At 45.0% G+C, this 18,573-nt stretch overlaps 1 protein-coding gene across 10 annotated transcripts in view; it reads right to left on the bottom strand.

The window, feature by feature from the left end:
* Positions 1 to 13: 13 nt before the first annotated feature.
* Positions 14 to 18,573, bottom strand: part of zbtb11 (zinc finger and BTB domain containing 11) — a 55,696-nt gene continuing 37,136 nt past the window's right edge. For 3 of the 10 annotated variants that reach the window (XM_071342270.1, XM_071342271.1, XM_071342268.1), the window contains exons 7-12: positions 16,303 to 16,470; positions 12,864 to 12,981; positions 8,818 to 8,899; positions 8,116 to 8,192; positions 4,702 to 4,877; positions 66 to 1,051 (exon numbers count right to left, since the gene is read on the bottom strand). In XM_071342270.1, coding sequence (XP_071198371.1) covers positions 522 to 1,051; positions 4,702 to 4,877; positions 8,116 to 8,192; positions 8,818 to 8,899; positions 12,864 to 12,981; positions 16,303 to 16,470 — 1,151 coding nt within the window. In that variant the 3' untranslated portion in view covers positions 66 to 521. Of the gene's footprint in view, positions 1,052 to 4,701; positions 4,878 to 8,115; positions 8,193 to 8,817; positions 8,900 to 12,863; positions 12,982 to 16,302; positions 16,471 to 18,573 lie in introns of all 10 variants that reach the window. The other 7 variants (XR_011667931.1, XR_011667926.1, XR_011667927.1 and 4 more) reach the window with 7 other exon arrangements.

The following is an 18,573-nucleotide window of genomic DNA, read 5'->3' as shown; positions in this document are numbered from 1 at the left end:
GTCACGCCGCCTGGTCTGTCACGTCACTCCGCCTGGTCTGTCACGCCACGCCGCCTGGTCTGTCACGTCACTCCGCCTGGTCTGTCACGTCACTCCGCCTGGTCTGTCACGTCACCTGGTCTGTCACGTCACCTGGTCTGTCACGTCACCTGGTCTGTCACGTCACCTGGTCTGTAACGTCACCTGGTCTGTCACGTCACCTGGTCTGTCACGTCACGCCGCCTGGTCTGTCACGTCACGCCGCCTGGTCTGTCACGTCACTCCGACTGGTCTGTCACGTCACTCCACCTGGTCTGTCACGTCACGCCGCCTGGTCTGTCACGTCACTCCGACTGGTCTGTCACGTCACTCCGACTGGTCTGTCACGTCACTCCGACTGGTCTGTCACGTCACTCCGACTGGTCTGTCACGTCACTCCGACTGGTCTGTCACGTCACTCCGACTGGTCTGTCACGTCACTCCGACTGGTCTGTCACGTCACTCCGACTGGTCTGTCACGCCACGCCGCCTGGTCTGTCACGTCACTCCACCTCTGCCATGTGTACCACCTCCATGGTCTGTATAACCTCCTGCTCCTCCATCTTCACCCCCCCAGGCAGTACACTCTGCTGAGACAGCACATAGTTCACCACCTGCATAATGCTCTGGTCCGACAAGGTCGCGACCCCGTCGCCCTGAACGGCCTGAACCGCTTCTACCGCCTCCACGGTCTCCTCCGTGATCAGCACCGTCTCGATCTCCTCGGCCGGCGGCGGCTGGACGGGCCGGAGCTCGGGGGGGAGATCGGACGCCAGGATGGAGACGGCGTGTTCGACCTGAGTACCCTGGTTGTGGAACTGTAGCGTGTCTTTCTCCAGCATGATCTTCCCCGGCAGGAGGTCGCCGTGGTACTTGGTCATGTGCTTCCGTAGGGAGCGGGCATCGATGTGGGCCTCCTGGCACTCGGGGCACACGTAGGGGCGCTCGCCGGTGTGGGTACGTACGTGTCTCTTCAGAGAGCGGGCGTCGGCCCAGGCTACGCCGCACGTCAGACACTCGAAGGGTTTGACTCCTGAGAGAAGAGGACGCGTGTTAGAAGACGGGGGAACACACAGCACTACGTTGTAATCCTACAGACTCCTTATCCTCCAGCCAGCCAATCAACGCCTGTCTGTAGGGTGAGTGTATTTATTAACATTAGAAAGGCCTCGTTGGCCCCCCCCCCCCCCCCCCCTTCCTGCCATTGACGCCCGGTCAAATGAAGAAAACTAAATCAGTAGCCTCAACATTGTGATAAGCACCAAGTGTGCTTGACAAATAGTGAAAATCAGCACAGATGCAATAATGGCATTATAATGAATTCAAGTGTCGATATCACCAGCAGTCAAAAATAGTCCGTTGTCAGTTATTGGACGCGTGCTTACAGAATGGTGTTCGTCTTCATGAAGCGGCATCAGTTGGATCTCATTTAGCTGTTGTCACTTACAACAACAAACTGACATAGCCTCCTAAAACTGGTTATAACTCAGCCTTTCTAGTGTTAAGCCCACATACCCATTACGCCTATTTCCATCTTTGGATTAAAAAAATAAACAAATATAAACATTTTCTGCTATTTAATATTTTAAAAAATTTATCTGGTTATTCTAAGCCAATCAGATGATGTATCCATAACAGTGGTTATTCTAAGCCAATCAGATGATGTATCCATAACAGTGGTTATTCTAAGCCAATCAGATGATGTATCCATAACAGTGGTTATTCTAAGCCAATCAGATGATGTATCCATAACAGTGGTTATTCTAAGCCAATCAGATGATGTATCCATAACAGTTGTTATTCTAAACCAATCAGATGATGTATCCATAACAGTTGTTATTCTAAACCAATCAGATGATGTATCCATAACAGTGGTTATTCTAAGCCAATCAGATGATGTATCCATAACAGTTGTTATTCTAAACCAATCAGATGTTGTATTATTAAGTTGTATAAGTTCCCACGAGTGGCCAATTTCAAAGCTGCAAAGAAACAGTGTTGAGGCGATCCTCAGATACATACTTGTTTAGTACCTTCTCAGATGAGTGATCATACTTTATGTAAAACAAAGAGATATATGCTCATCGGCATTAATTACCATTTCTTGCCGATTTAAAATGTTTTTTTTTTAATGCTAGCGGTCGTGCCTGCTTGTCAGTCACACAGTAGCAACATCACTTAAAACAAGTTTCACAGCTTACATTTTTAAAATGCATTTTGTCTTATTACTGTAAAAAGGAACATTTTATTCTTATACTCAATAGGACTAAATCACATCTATTTCAGGTGGGCTTAGACTTTGCTATTCCCTTTTATCACCGTTCAAATTAAGGTCGGTTTGCATTGAACCACATGGGGATAGTGTGTTGATATGTATAATATTCAATAAACACGGGCATAAACGTTCTGTTCAGATTTAAGTTGATTAAAACACACAAACTACAGTGATGCATCTAGCCACGGTGCCTTTACCAAGATGAGAAACCTCTGTACTGTCGTCAACACGTTTAGAGTGGACAGGTAGCGGTTGACGCAGAGCGACAGGTAGCGGTTGACGCAGAGAGAGAGCGAGAGGTAGCGGTTGATGCAGAGAGAAGTGGTGGACAAAAACACAGACAAATGAGAGAGAAGAAGACTCCTAGATGACTACTTCCGGGTTAGGGGCTTTAGGAAGACAAGTTGAACTAATGAACAACAACTGAAGTACAGCAAATGTGAAAGAGCTCTCAGATGGCTAATGGAAAGTTGTGTGTTATGGTCTGTGTGCACAGAGGGCCAGTGCGCTGCAGGTTCTAACCATCAATAAGACACCTGATTCAACTAAATCATGTCTTGATTGAAGACTGATTAGTTGAATCAGATGTGTACCGATTGGCAAGAACAAAAAGTCTAAAAGGTGCTTCCCGGCCGAAACAGTTGGGTAGAGTTTGTGCATACTGTATACTATGACGACATTGTGACGTTTCTGTTTGTTTGGGACTTCAGTGAGTTTGTTTTCCTTTGTTTAACGAGGCAAGTCAGTTAAGAACTAATTCTTATTTACAATGACGGCTTAACAAAAGGCCTCCCACGGGGACGGGGGCCTGGGATTAAAAATAAAAACAAATTAAATAAAAATATAGGACAAAACACGCATCACGACAACACTACATAAAGAGAGACCTAAGACAACAACAACAACACAACATGACAACAACACATGACAACAACACATGACAACAACACATGACAACAACACATGACAACAACACATGACAACAACACATGACAACAACACATGACAACAACACATGACAACAACAACAACAACACAACATGACAACAACACATGACAACAACACATGACAACAACACATGACAACAACACATGACAACAACACATGACAACAACAACAACAACACAACATGACAACAACACATGACAACAACACATGACAACAACACATGACAACAACACATGACAACAACACATGACAACAACAACAACAACACAACATGACAACAACACATGACAACAACATGTTTTTCGGATGTTCGGGCACACATTTTTTCTGGAGGCAGTCTACGCCGCTTCGTCAGTGATTGGTCAACAGTAAGGATTTTTCAATACAGTCTGTTTTGTCGTGCAAAAAATATATATATTTGAAAAATACTGCACCAAACATCATAGTTAATGTAAAATTGCGCGACTAAGATCTCGTCGGCAAAAAACGTCAAAATCAAATGACAGATTTCTTGAGTGATCTTAGATTCATTCTGACTATTTTGAGGAGGTGTATACTGGCTACGGAGCCTCAAAATGGACAAACAGTACTATTGACGCTTTTTTCATGTTTTTCAAGTGAAGGTCTTTTAAAGGAAGTATGCGAGCACATTAGTTCGGTTCTGCACCAGCGTTAGCATGCTAACACCTTAGCATGCTAACACCTTATGACCACATTGATCTCTGTGGATATGATTGGACACCCCCTCGTTATGATACTTTAATGATAAATAGTAATGATCAGTTTATTTTTATAACTTTAGGGGAGATTAATAGAATCTAATTATACATAGGAAATGTTAGTTTGTATGTTTAATATTTGGAAATTAAATTAAAAATTGAATATTTAAGAACTGGGCTTATATGGAACACCCATGGGCTTTTAACAGTACATCAGATATCCATTAAGCCCAGTCTGGACTTTTCACATATAAAAAAATAAATAACAAAGTCATAAAACTTTGAAATTAATCTTTCACTTTTATTACAAAAATTAGGCAAGTATATGTTAGAAATGTCTAAACTTAGATTTGTGGGCTTAAGTACACTTTACCCTATATCATCAAGGAGTAGTCCGTTTTACTGTTAGAGTCCATTTAGAGTACAGTTTACCCTATATCATCAAGGAGTAGTATGTTTTACTGTTCGAGAGAGACCATTTAGAGTACACATTTACCCTATATCATCAAGGAGTAGTCCGTTTTACTGTTAGAGTCCATTTAGATCAAGTTAAACAGTGCGGTTCGCGTGTTAGATGTTGCCGGCACAGTAATTCCATGCATAGCTCCAGCTACAAACTTGAGAGAGCTTACATTTCTCCAGCCCCATCCCCCAGGTTTATAGTAAACCAAGTGACATTAGGCTGAAGACATTGTGGCTTTAAGTGTGTGTGTGTGTGTGTGTGTGTGTGTCTCTCTCACCCTGGTGGTTGTTCATGTGTCGTCTGTACTCTCTGAGCTGGGTGAACTTCCTGCCACAGTGTTCACACTCTCTCTCTAGGTTCTGCTTTACTCTGCCCTTCTTGCCGTGCGTGGCCTTCTTCACGTGTCTCCTGAACAGAGCCTTCTCGAAGAACTCCTTACCACAGACATTACACCTACAGGACAGAGAAGCCACAGACATTACACCTACAGGACAGAGAAGCCACAGACATTACACCTACAGGACAGAGAAGCCACAGACATTACACCTACAGGACAGAGAAGCCACAGACATTACACCTACAGGACAGAGAAGCCACAGACATTACACCTACAGGACAGAGAAGCCACAGACATTACACCTACAGGACAGAGAAGCCACAGACATTACACCTACAGGACAGAGAAGCCACAGACATTACACCTACAGGACAGAGAAGCCACAGACATTACACCTACAGGACAGAGAAGCCACAGACATTACACCTACAGGACAGAGAAGCCACAGACATTACACCTACAGGACAAAGGATTAACAATCACATATCATCTAGGAAATACTTTTTACATCAACAATTGTCACAAAGTGCTTTAATCATCCCTCCATCCCTCCCTCGTTTAATCATCCCTCCATCCCTCCCTCGTTTAATCATCCCTCCATCCCTCCCTTGTTTAATCATCACTCCATCCCTCCCTCGTTTAATCATCCCTCCATCCATCACCCGTTTAATCATCCCTCCCTCATTTAATCATCCCTCCATCATTAGAAAGAGACAAAATAAAGAACATATCTGAAAAACTAATTAGTATGAAGATGTCTGTGTATGAATGTATGCCGTTTCCTGTTTGAACGTAAACTAAATGTGTCAGCTTTTATAACCCTGTTGTCAAGGCTGTGAACATTTTAGTGGTATACTAACGTAGCAGGCTAAAAGAAACGCCTGTTGTCAAGATGCCCCGCATATTCTGGTCCTGACGAGAAAGAAAGAAAAGAGAGGGGGAGGTTCTCTTCTGCACTGTTCAACCAATCCAGTAGATATGGAGGAGGAGTTAAGATGGAGTGTCGCCTTGGTAACGGTTAATGTAGGTGTTTCTTGTATTGACTCTGCCAAAATAGTACAGTCACTCTCCTTCTATATAACATGAAAACAGCCTAACCAGGTCTTGTGTCTTGAAGTCGCCTAGGCTAGCGCTAGTCAACTTCTTTCAGCCGGCTGGTGTGCGACCGCGGCAAAGTTGGTTTGACTTGGATAGCCCATCTATGGGGCTAGATAGGGACCGCCAATAAATCTTTTAGTTGTCTCATTAAAATGCGTTCAAAATTTGTATATGAATTTCTACAATTTATAATTGGTTTGAGGTTTTTAAATATATAAAAATATTGTCCCATGTACATTGTGTAATTTACTGATGGTTCCTAACTAGCCCCATAGGGATATCCAATGTCAACCCAAATTGACCATCAGGGCATTACAGTCAGGTTCCCTTGCAGCTGCGCTCCTAATTGACGATTACCTGCATGCTGCCAGCTGTGGGTAGGATTGAGAAAAACTGTGATGGTACCCTTCATTCTGTGACGGTACCCTTCATTCTGTGACGGTTCCCTTCATTCTGTGACGGTACCCTTCATTCTGTGACGGTACCATTCATTCTGTGACGGTACCCTTCATTCTGTGACGGTACCCTTCATTCTGTGACGGTACCCTTCATTCTGTGACGGTTCCCTTCATTCTGTGACGGTTCCCTTCATTCTGTGACAATTTTTTTCCCTATCATCTCACAAATCTCTGTTGACCAAAATTACCCTATTTACACTGTAGTCAATTTCTCAAAACGAGAAGTGGCTTTTTAGGGGCAGTCGCTGCCAAAACAGGTTATATCCAAGTTGAGTCCTCCACGCCCTCCAACTACCCATCAAACATTCAAAGCGTCGATACAAATACTAAGCTCAAATCCTATTACACCAACTCTGACCCTCGTCGGATGTGGCAGGGCTTGCAAACTATCACTGCTGCGAGCTTCCCAGTGACGCAAGCTTACCAGTTAAGCTAAATGCCTTCTATGCTCGCTTCGAGGCAAGCAACACTGAACCATGCGAGAGAGCACCAGCTGTTCCGGACGACTGTGATCACGCTCTCCATAGCAGATGTGAGTAAGACCTTTAAAAACAGGTTAACATTCACAAACCAATTACCAGGACGCGTACTCAGAGCATGTGCTGACCAGCTGGAAAGTGTCTTCACTGACATTTTCAACCTCTCCCTGTCCGAGTCTGTAATACCAACATGTTTCAGGCAGACCACCATAGTCCCTGTGCCCAAGAACGCCAAGGTAACCTGTCTAAATGACTATCGCCCCAGAGCATTCACATCTGTAGCCATGAAATGCTTTGAAAAGGCAGGTCATGGCTCAAACACCATTATCCCAGACAGCCTGAACCCACACCAATTCACATACCGCCCCAACAGAGCCACAGATGACACAATATCTATTGCACTCCACACTGTTCTTTCCCAATTGGACAAAAGGATCACCGACGTGACAATGCTGTTCATTGACTACACCTCAGCATTGACCACCCTAGTGCCCTACAAGGTCATCACTAAGCTAAGGACCCTAGGACACCTCCCTCTGCAACTGGATCCTGGCCTTCCTGACGGGACACCCCCAGGTGGTGAGGGGATCTATTGTTGTCATGGTCCAAAACACACCAAGACAGTCGTGAAGAAGGCACGACAACGCCTCTCCCCCTCAGGAGGCTGAAAAGTTTTGGCATGGGTCCTCAGATCCTCAAAATGTTCTACAGCTGCACCATCGAGAGCATCCTGACTGGTTGCATCACCGCTCGGTATGGTGACTGCAAGGCGCTTCAGAGGGTTGTGCGTACAGCCCAGTACGTCACTGGGGCCGAGCGCCCTGCCATCCAGGACCTCTATACCAAACGGTGTCAGAGGAAGGCCCCACGTCATAGAATGTTCTCTCTGCTACCGCACAGCAAACGGTAACGATGTCTGGAACCAACAGGATCCTGAACAGCTTCTACCCCCAAGCCATAAGACTGCTAAATAGTTAGTTAAATAGTTAACCAAATAGCTACCTGGACTATCTGCATTGACCCTTTTAACTTACTATCGTTTACCATGTTATAGTTCACCACCTGTCACTTCAGTCCTAGTTATATGTGCGTACCTACCTCAATTAGCTCGTACCCTGGCAGATCGACTTGGTACCGCTTGTATATCGTTACTTACTGTGTATTTATTATTACGTGTTTTACTTTTCTATTATTTCTCTATTTTATTTCTCTCTGCATTGTTGGGAAGAGCCCGTAAGTAAGTATTTCACTGTTAGTCTACACCGGTTGTTTACCAAGCATGTGATGAATAGAATTAGATTTCTATGGTGGTGACTCACTTGTAAGGCTCTGCCACACTGTGGGACTTCACATGGGAATACCAGTCCTTCTTCCAACTGTAACACTTCCCACATACCTGATAGAAAACAACACCAAACACAGCTGTAACACTTCCCACATACCTGGTAGAATACAATATAACCCAATACAGCTGTAACACTTCCCACATACCTGGTAGAATACAATATAACCCAACACAGCTGTAACACTTCCCACATACCTGATAGAATACAATATAACCCAATACAGCTGTAACACTTCCCACATACCTGATAGAATATAACAAACACAGCTATAACACTTCCCACATACCTGATAGAATACAATACAAATCCAATACAGCTGTAATACTTCCCACATACCCGATAGAACACAATATAACCCAACACAGCTGTAACACTTCCCACATACCTGATAGAATACAATATAACCCAATACAGCTGTAACACTTCCCACATACCTGATAGAATACAATATAACCCAATACAGCTGTAACACTTCCCACATACCTGATAGAATACAATATAACCCAATACAGCTGTAACACTTCCCACATACCTGATAGAATACAATATAACCCAGCACAGCTGTAACACTTCCCACATACCTGATAGAATACAATATAACCCAGCACAGCTGTAACACTTCCCACATACCTGATAGAATATACCACCATTATTATTAATATGATTATTTCCCACCTGACACTGGAAGGGTTTGAGTCCCAGGTGTTTGTTCATGTGCTGCTGCAGGTCTTTGGCCTCAAAGAAACTCTTATCACAGCTGGAGGAGGGATACAGACCAGTCAGGACAGGCACTACATCACATACTGTATATACACACACACACACACTGAGTGTACAAAACATTAGGAACACCACCATAATGTTGAGTTGCACCCCCTTTTGCCCTCAGAACAGCCTCAATTCGTTGAGGCATGGACTCTACAAGGTGTTGAAAGCGTTCCACAGGGATGCTGGCCCATGTTGACGCCAATGCTTCCCCACAGTTGGCTGCTAGTGGATCTCTACTCCAAATAGATCGTTCCATCTCATTGGACTGGGCTGAGGTCCGGCGACTGGGCTGAGGTCCGGCGACTGGGCTGAGGTCCGGCGACTGGGCTGAGGTCCGGCGACTGGGCTGAGGTCCGGCGACTGGGCAGGCCACTGCAGTAAGCTGAATTCATGCTTGTGGAACCATTCCTGGACAATCCTAGCCTTGTGGCATGGGGCAAATCGAATCCCTGATGGATACACCGCTGACACGAAGGGAGGTATATGATTGGCAATGATGTTCAGATATCCTATGGCATTCAAGGGGCCCAATGTGTGCCAAGAAAAAAAACACCCCACACTAGGGGTGTCCCCACCCATCTACCCCCACCATGTAGGCTATAGGAGCTATAGGTACCTCCACCATGTAGGCTATAGGAGCTATAGGTACCTCCACCATGTAGGCTATAGGATCTATAGGTACCCCCACCCTGTAGGCTATAGGATATATAGGTACCCCCACCCTGTAGGCTATAGGATCTATAGGTACCCCCACCCTGTAGGCTATTGGATCTATAGGTACCCCCACCCTGTAGGCTATAGGATCTATAGGTACCCCCACCCTGTAGGCTATAGGATCTATAGGTACCTCCACCCTGTAGGCTATAGGATCTATAGGTACCCCCACCCTGTAGGCTATATGATCTATAGGTACCCCCACCTGTAGGCTATAGGATCTATAGGTACCTCCACCCTGTAGGCTATAGGATCTATAGGTACCTCCACCCTGTAGGCTATAGGATCTATAGGTACCTCCACCCTGTAGGCTATAGGATCTATAGGTACCCCCACCCTGTAGGCTATTGGATCTATAGGTACCCCCACCATGTAGGCTATAGGATCTATAGGTACCCCCACCATGTAGGCTATAGGATCTATAGGTACCTCCACCCTGTAGGCTATAGGATCTATAGGTACCTCCACCCTGTAGGCTATAGGATCTATAGGTACCTCCACCCTGTAGGCTATAGGATCCATAGGTACCTCCACCCTGTAGGCTATAGGATCCATAGGTACCTCCACCCTGTAGGCTATAGGATCTATAGGTACCTCCACCCTGTAGGCTATAGGATCCATAGGTACCTCCACCCTGTAGGCTATAGGATCCATAGGTACCTCCACCCTGTAGGCTATAGGATCTATAGGTACATCCACCCTGTAGGCTATAGGATCTATAGGTACCCCCACCCTGTAGGCTATAGGATCTATAGGTACCCCCACCATGTAGGTTATAGGATCTATAGGTACCTCCACCCTGTAGTCTATAGGATCTATAGGTACCCCCACCATGTAGACTATAGGATCTATAGGTACCCCCACCATGTAGGCTATAGGATCTATAGGTACCTCAACCATGTAGGCTACAGGATCTATAGGTACCTCCACCCTGTAGACTATAGGATCTATATGTACCCCCACCCTGTAGACTATAGGATCTATAGGTACCCCCACCCTGTAGGCTATAGGATCTATAGGTACCTCCACCCTGTAGGCTATAGGATCTATAGGTACCCCCACCCTGTAGGCTATAGGATCTATAGGTACCTCCACCCTGTAGGCTATAGGATCTATAGGTACCCCCACCCTGTAGGCTATAGGATCTATAGGTACCTCCACCCTGTAGGCTATAGGATCTATAGGTACCCCCACCCTGTAGGCTATAGGATCTATAGGTACCTCAACCATGTAGGCTACAGGATCTATAGGTACCTCCACCCTGTAGACTATAGGATCTATATGTACCCCCACCCTGTAGACTATAGGATCTATAGGTACCCCCACCCTGTAGACTATAGGATCTATAGGTACCCCCACCCTGTAGGCTATAGGATCTATAGGTACCTCCACCCTGTAGGCTATAGGATCTATAGGTACCCCCACCCTGTAGGCTATAGGATCTATAGGTACCTCCACCCTGTAGGCTATAGGATCTATAGGTACCCCCACCCTGTAGGCTATAGGATCTATAGGTACCTCCACCCTGTAGGCTATAGGATCTATAGGTACCCCCACCCTGTAGGCTATAGGATCTATAGGTACCTCAACCATGTAGGCTATAGGATCTATAGGTACCTCAACCATGTAGGCTACAGGATCTATAGGTACCTCCACCCTGTAGGCTATAGGATCTATAGGTACCCCCACCCTGTAGGATATAGGATCTATAGGTACCTCAACCATGTAGGCTATAGGATCTATAGGTACCCCCACCCTGTAGGCTATAGGATCTATAGGTACCTCAACCCTGTAGGATATAGGATCTATAGGTACCTCAACCATGTAGGCTATAGGATCTATAGGTACCCCCACCATGTAGGCTATGTGATCTATAGGTACCCCCACCCTGTAGACTATAGGATCTATAGGTACCCCCACCCTGTAAATACGATAGCCTGTTCGAAGGCAGCGGGTGTGGCCAACAGGCTACCAAATAGATGATTGTAGAGTTGTGAATGTCAGTGAAAGAGGCCCAGCAAGGCATATCGCAGTATTTCAAACTACAAATGCAGGAAAACATAGTTTGGAAATCAATTGGATATTGCTTCAAAGAGAAGACAATGAAAAGACTAATCTGTCTTTTACTTTTTAATTCTCAACTTAATTCAGCGAATATTATTATTGGCACCAGCAGCGCATGAGTCAGTACCATACCCCTCGTCTTTACCATTGGGTCAGTACCATATGCCCAGTCTTTACCATTGGGTCAGTACCATATGCCCAGTCTTTACCATTGGATCAGTACCATATGCCTCGTCTTTACCATTGGGTCAGTACCATATGCCTCGTCTTTACCATTGGGTCAGTACCATATGCCTCGTCTTTACCATTGGGTCAGTACCATATGCCTCGTCTTTACCATTGGGTCAGTACCATATGCCTCGTCTTTACCATTGGGTCAGTACCATATGCCTCGTCTTTACCATTGGGTCAGTACCATATGCCTCGTCTTTACCATTGGGTCAGTACCATATGCCTCGTCTTTACCATTGGGTCAGTACCATATGCCTCGTCTTTACCATTGGGTCAGTACCATATGCCTCGTCTTTACCATTGGGTCAGTACCATATGCCTCGTCTTTACCATTGGGTCAGTACCATATGCCTCGTCTTCATCATTGGGTCAGTACCATATGCCTCGTCTTTACCATTGGGTCAGTACCATATGCCTCGTCTTTACCATTGGGTCAGTACCATATGCCCAGTCTTTACCATTGGGTCAGTACCATATGCCCAGTCTTTACCATTGGGTCAGTACCATATGCCCAGTCTTTACCATTGGGTCAGTACCATATGCCTCGTCTTTACCATTGGGTCAGTACCATATGCCTCGTCTTTACCATTGGGTCAGTACCATATGCCCAGTCTTTATCTTAAATTACACTGATTGAAGTGAATTTAACAAGTGACCTCAATAAGGGATCATAACTTTCACCTGGATTCACCTGGTCAGTCTGTCATGGAAAGAGCAGGTGTTCCTAATGTTTTGTACATAGCTACACAGACAATATTGCTCACACACCTAATATAAACAGCTGTCAGAGAGGAATACAGCAGGAATGAGCATACACACAGACATGACATCACAAAACCTCTCTGACACACACACACACGAAAAGACAAAACTCACCCACTCAGAAAAAAACTACTTAATCCAAATGAACGTATGAGAATGAGGAGAGAGAAGCAGGTCCTTACTGACTACAGGGGAACCCTCGTACGTCAGGTCTGGGCTGGTGTCTCTTTAAGTGTTTACTCAGACCGGACGCTCGGTGGAACGACCTCCCGCACTGGGTACAGAGATACTTAGATTCACCTGGAAGACATTACCAGAGATACTTAGATTCACCTAGAAGACATTTAACAGAGATACTTAGATTCACCTGGAAGACATTTAACAGAGATACCTAGATTCACCTGGAAGACATTTAACAGAGATACTTAGATTCACCAAACCAATGACTTCTGTATTGAGTGAACAGTATAGTATGACACCCCTTATCATCAGAGAGCAATGTGTTCCTATGGACTGAGGACTAATACACTATTGTGCCAACCCCGATGTACCATACTGGCTCTTTCTAGCAAATATGGTGGATGCCTAGTCAGGACAACGCAGAACATCTCTGCTTTGAGGAGCTCAACAGCTCCATAGTGTGAATGCTGGTGTCTGGGGATAATGTACCTGTGTGAATACTGGTGTCTGAGGATAATGTTGTATTGTGCCTGTGTGAATACTGGTGTCTGAGGATAATGCTGTATTGTGCCTGTGTGAATACTGGTGTCTGGGGATAATGTTGCATTGTGCCTGTGTGAATGCTGGTGTTTGGGGATAATGTTGTATTGTACCTGTGTGAATTCTACTGTCTGAGGATAATGTTGTATTGTGCCTGTGTGAATACTGCTGTCTGAGGATAATGTTGTATTGTGCCTGTGTGAATACTGCTGTCTGAGGATAATGTTGTATTGTGCCTGTGTGAATACTGCTGTCTGAGGATAATGTTGTATTGTGCCTGTGTGAATACTGGTGTTTGGGGATAATGTTGTATTGTACCTGTGTGAATTCTGCTGTCTGAGGATAATGTTGTATTGTGCCTGTGTGAATACTGCTGTCTGAGGATAATGTTGTATTGTGCCTGTGTGAATACTGGTGTCTGAGGATAATGTTGTATTGTGCCTGTGTGAATACTGGTGTCTGAGGATAATGTTGTATTGTGCCTGTGTGAATACTGGTGTCTGAGGATAATGTTGTATTGTGCCTGTGTGAATACTGGTGTCTGAGGATAATGTTGTATTGTGCCTGTGTGAATACTGGTGTCTGAGGATAATGTTGTATTGTGCCTGTGTGAATACTGGTGTCTGAGGATAATGTTGTATTGTGCCTGTGTGAATGCTGGTGTTTGGGGATAATGTTGTATTGTACCTGTGTGAATTCTGCTGTCTGAGGATAATGTTGTATTGTGCCTGTGTGAATACTGCTGTCTGAGGATAATGTTGTATTGTGCCTGTGTGAATACTGGTGTCTGAGGATAATGTTGTATCGTACCTGTGTGAATGCTGGTGTCTGGGGATAATGTTGCATCGTACCTGTGTGAATGCTGGTGTCTGGGGATAATGTTGCATCGTGCCTGTGTGAATGCTGGTGTTTGGGGATAATGTTGTATCGTGCCTGTGTGAATACTGGTGTCTGAGGATAATGTTGCATCGTGCCTGTGTGAATGCTGGTGTCTGGGGATAATGTTGTATCGTGCATGTGTGAATGCTGGTGTTTGGGGATAATGTTGTATCGTACCTGTGGGAATGCTGGTGTCTGAGGATAATGTTGTATCGTGCCTGTGGGAATACTGGTGTCTGAGGATAATGTTGTATCGTGCCTGTGTGAATACTGGTGTCTGAGGATAATGTTGTATGGTACCTGTGTGAATACTGGTGTCTGAGGATAATGTTGTATGGTACCTGTGTGAATACTGGTGTCTGAGGATAATGTTGTATGGTACCTGTGTGAATACTGGTGTCTGAGGATAATGTTGTATGGTACCTGTGTGAATACTGGTGTCTGAGGATAATGTTGTATGGTACCTGTGTGAATACTGGTGTCTGAGGATAATGTTGTATGGTACCTGTGTGAATACTGGTGTCTGAGGATAATGTTGTATGGTACCTGTGTGAATACTGGTGTCTGAGGATAATGTTCTATGGTACCTGTGTGAATACTGGTGTCTGAGGATAATGTTCTATGGTACCTGTGTGAATGCTGGTGTCTGAGGATAATGTTGTATGGTACCTGTGTGAATGCTGGTGTCTGAGGATAATGTTGTATGGTACCTGTGTGAATGCTGGTGTCTGAGGATAATGTTGTATGGTACCTGTGTGAATGCTGGTGTCTGAGGATAATGTTGTATCGTGCCTGTGTGAATGCTGGTGTCTGAGGATAATGTTGTATCGTACCTGTGTGAATGCTGGTGTCTGAGGATAATGTTGTATCGTGCCTGTGTGAATGCTGGTGTCTGAGGATAATGTTGTATCGTACCTGTGTGAATGCTGGTGTCTGAGGATAATGTTGTATCGTACCTGTGTGAATGCTGGTGTCTGAGGATAATGTTGTATCGTACCTGTGTGAATGCTGGTGTCTGAGGATAATGTTGTATGGTACCTGTGTGAATGCTGGTGTCTGAGGATAATGTTGTATCGTACCTGTGTGAATGCTGGTGTCTGAGGATAATGTTGTATCGTGCCTGTGTGAATGCTGGTGTCTGAGGATAATGTTGTATCGTGCCTGTGTGAATGCTGGTGTCTGAGGATAATGTTGTATCGTGCCTGTGTGAATGCTGGTGTCTGAGGATAATGTTGTATCGTGCCTGTGTGAATGCTGGTGTCTGAGGATAATGTTGTATCGTGCCTGTGTGAATGCTGGTGTCTGAGGATAATGTTGTATCGTGCCTGTGTGAATGCTGGTGTCTGAGGATAATGTTGTATCGTGCCTGTGTGAATGCTGGTGTCTGAGGATAATGTTGTATCGTGCCTGTGTGAATGCTGGTGTCTGAGGATAATGTTGTATCGTGCCTGTGTGAATGCTGGTGTCTGAGGATAATGTTGTATCGTACCTGTGTGAATGCTGGTGTCTGAGGATAATGTTGTATCGTACCTGTGTGAATGCTGGTGTCTGAGGATAATGTTGTATCGTACCTGTGTGAATGCTGGTGTCTGAGGATAATGTTGTATCGTACCTGTGTGAATGCTGGTGTCTGAGGATAATGTTGTATCGTACCTGTGTGAATGCTGGTGTCTGAGGATAATGTTGTATCGTACCTGTGTGAATGCTGGTGTCTGAGGATAATGTTGTATCGTACCTGTGTGAATGCTGGTGTCTGAGGATAATGTTGTATCGTACCTGTGTGAATGCTGGTGTCTGAGGATAATGTTGTATCGTACCTGTGTGAATGCTGGTGTCTGAGGATAATGTTGTATCGTACCTGTGTGAATGCTGGTGTCTGAGGATAATGTTGTATCGTACCTGTGTGAATACTGGTGTCTGAGGATAATGTTGTATCGTACCTGTGTGAATACTGGTGTCTGAGGATAATGTTGTATTGTACCTGTGTGAATACTGGTGTCTGAGGATAATGTTGTATCGTACCTGTGTGAATACTGGTGTGTTCCTCCAGACTTCTCTTACTAACGAAGGACTTGTCACAGAGCAGACAGTGGAACTGTTTAGCAGCGTCATGTAGAGCTCTGTGCATCTTCAGGCTGTGTTTATGAGCAAACGTCTTCCCACAGACCTTGCAGGAGTGGGGCCGCACCCCTGTGGGAACAACAATCATTATGATAAACAATATTAAGGCCAGGATTCAATCCCAACACCGGGTGATAGGCACTACTGCTTTATTGACATTAAGGATTCACCACCCGGCGTGGGTGACAGATCCACCACCCGGCGTGGGTGACAGATTCACCACCCGGCGTGGGTGACAGATTCACCACCCGGCGTGGGTGACAGATTCACCACCCGGCGTGGGTGACAGATTCACCACCCGGCGTGGGTGACAGATTCACCACCCGGCGTGGGTGACAGATTCACCACCCGGCGTGGGTGATAGGCACTACTGCTTTAAAAAGGCAACTTCAAATTGAGGTGATATACAGTGAGGGAAAAAAGTATTTGATCCCCTGCTGATTTTGTACGTTTGCCCACTGACAAAGAAATGATCAGTCTATAATTTTAATGGTAGGTTTATTTGAACAGTGAGAGACAGAATATCAACAAAAAAATCCAGAAAAACGCATGTCAAAAATGTTATGAATTGATTTGCATTTTAATGAGGGAAATAAGTATTTGACCCCTCTGGAAAACATGACTTAGTACTTGGTGGCAAAACCCTTGTTGGCAATCACAGAGGTCAGACGTTTCTTGTAGTTGGCCACCAGGTTTGCACACATCTCAGGAGGGATTTTGTCCCACTCCTCTTTGCAGATCTTCTTCAAGTCATTAAGGTTTTGAGGCTGACGTTTGGCAACTCGAACCTTCAGCTCCCTCCACAGATTTTCTATGGGATTAAGGTCTGGAGACTGGCTAGGCCACTCCAGGACCTTAATGTGCTTCTTCTTGAGCCACTCCTTTGTTGCCTTGGCCGTGTGTTTTGGGTCATTGTCATGCTGGAATACCCATCCACGACCCATTTTCAATACCCTGGCTGAGGGAAGGAGGTTTTCACCCAAGATTTGACGGTACATGGCCCCGTCCATCGTCCCTTTGATGCGGTGAAGTTGTCCTGTCCCTTTAGCAGGAAAACACCCCCAAAGCATAATGTTTCCACCTCCATGTTTGACGGTGGGGATGGTTTCTTGGGGTCATAGGCAGCATTCCTCCTCCTCCAAACACGGCAAGTTGGGTTGATGCCAAAGAACTCAATTTTGGTCTCATCTGACCACAACACGTTCACCCAGTTGTCCTCTGAATCATTCAGATGTTCATTGGCAAACTTCAGACGGGCATGTATATGTGCTTTCTTGAGCAGGGGGACCTTGCGGGCACTGCAGGATTTCAGTCCTTCACGGCATAGTCTGTTACCAATTGTTTTCTTGATGACTATGGTCCCAGCTGCCTTGAGATCATTGACAAGATCCTCCTGTGTAGTTCTGGGCTGATTCCTCACCGTTCTCATGATCATTGCCACTCCACGAGGTGAGATCTTGCATGGAGCCCCAGGCTGAGGGAGATTGACAGTTCTTTTGTGTTTCTTCCATTTGCGAATAATCACAGAAACTGTTGTCACCTTCTCACCAAGCTGCTTGGCGATGGTCTTGTAGCCCATTCCAGCCTTGTGTAGGTCTACAATCTTGTCCCTGACATCCTTGGAGAGCTCTTTGGTCTTGGCCATGGTGGAGAGTTTGGAATCTGATTGATTGATTGCTTCTGTGGACAGGTATCTTTTATACAGGTAAGAAACTGAGATTAGGAGCACTCCCTTTAAGAGTGTGCTCCTAATCTCCGTTCCTTACCTGTATGAAAGACACCTGGGAGCCAGAAATCTTTTTGATTGAGAAGGGGTCAAATACTTATTTCCCTCATTAAAATGCAAATCAATTTATAACATTTTTGACATGCGTTTTTCTGGATATTTTTGTTGTTATTCTGTCTCTCACTGTTCAAATAAACCTACCATTAAAATTATAGACTGATAATTTCTTTGTCAGTGGGCAAACGTACAAAATCAGCAGGGGATCAAATACTTTTTTCCCTCACTGTATGCAGTGCTTTCCTGTGAATAGAATTTATGTGATTGCAGGAACATTGCCTTTAAAAAAAGCCAGAAGCCAACAACCCGCCATAGGATTGAATCCCTGAAAATCAGTAATAATAAAAGGCCACGTCAACGCAGAATTCTACATTTCTCACACGGTTAAA

This window comes from Salvelinus alpinus, chromosome 15 (genome assembly GCF_045679555.1).
Source record: "Salvelinus alpinus chromosome 15, SLU_Salpinus.1, whole genome shotgun sequence".
In the NCBI taxonomy this organism is placed as follows: Eukaryota; Metazoa; Chordata; class Actinopteri; order Salmoniformes; family Salmonidae; genus Salvelinus; species Salvelinus alpinus.
Note: the sequence above shows the minus strand (reverse complement) of the source record. Positions and strands in the feature narration are given on the sequence as shown.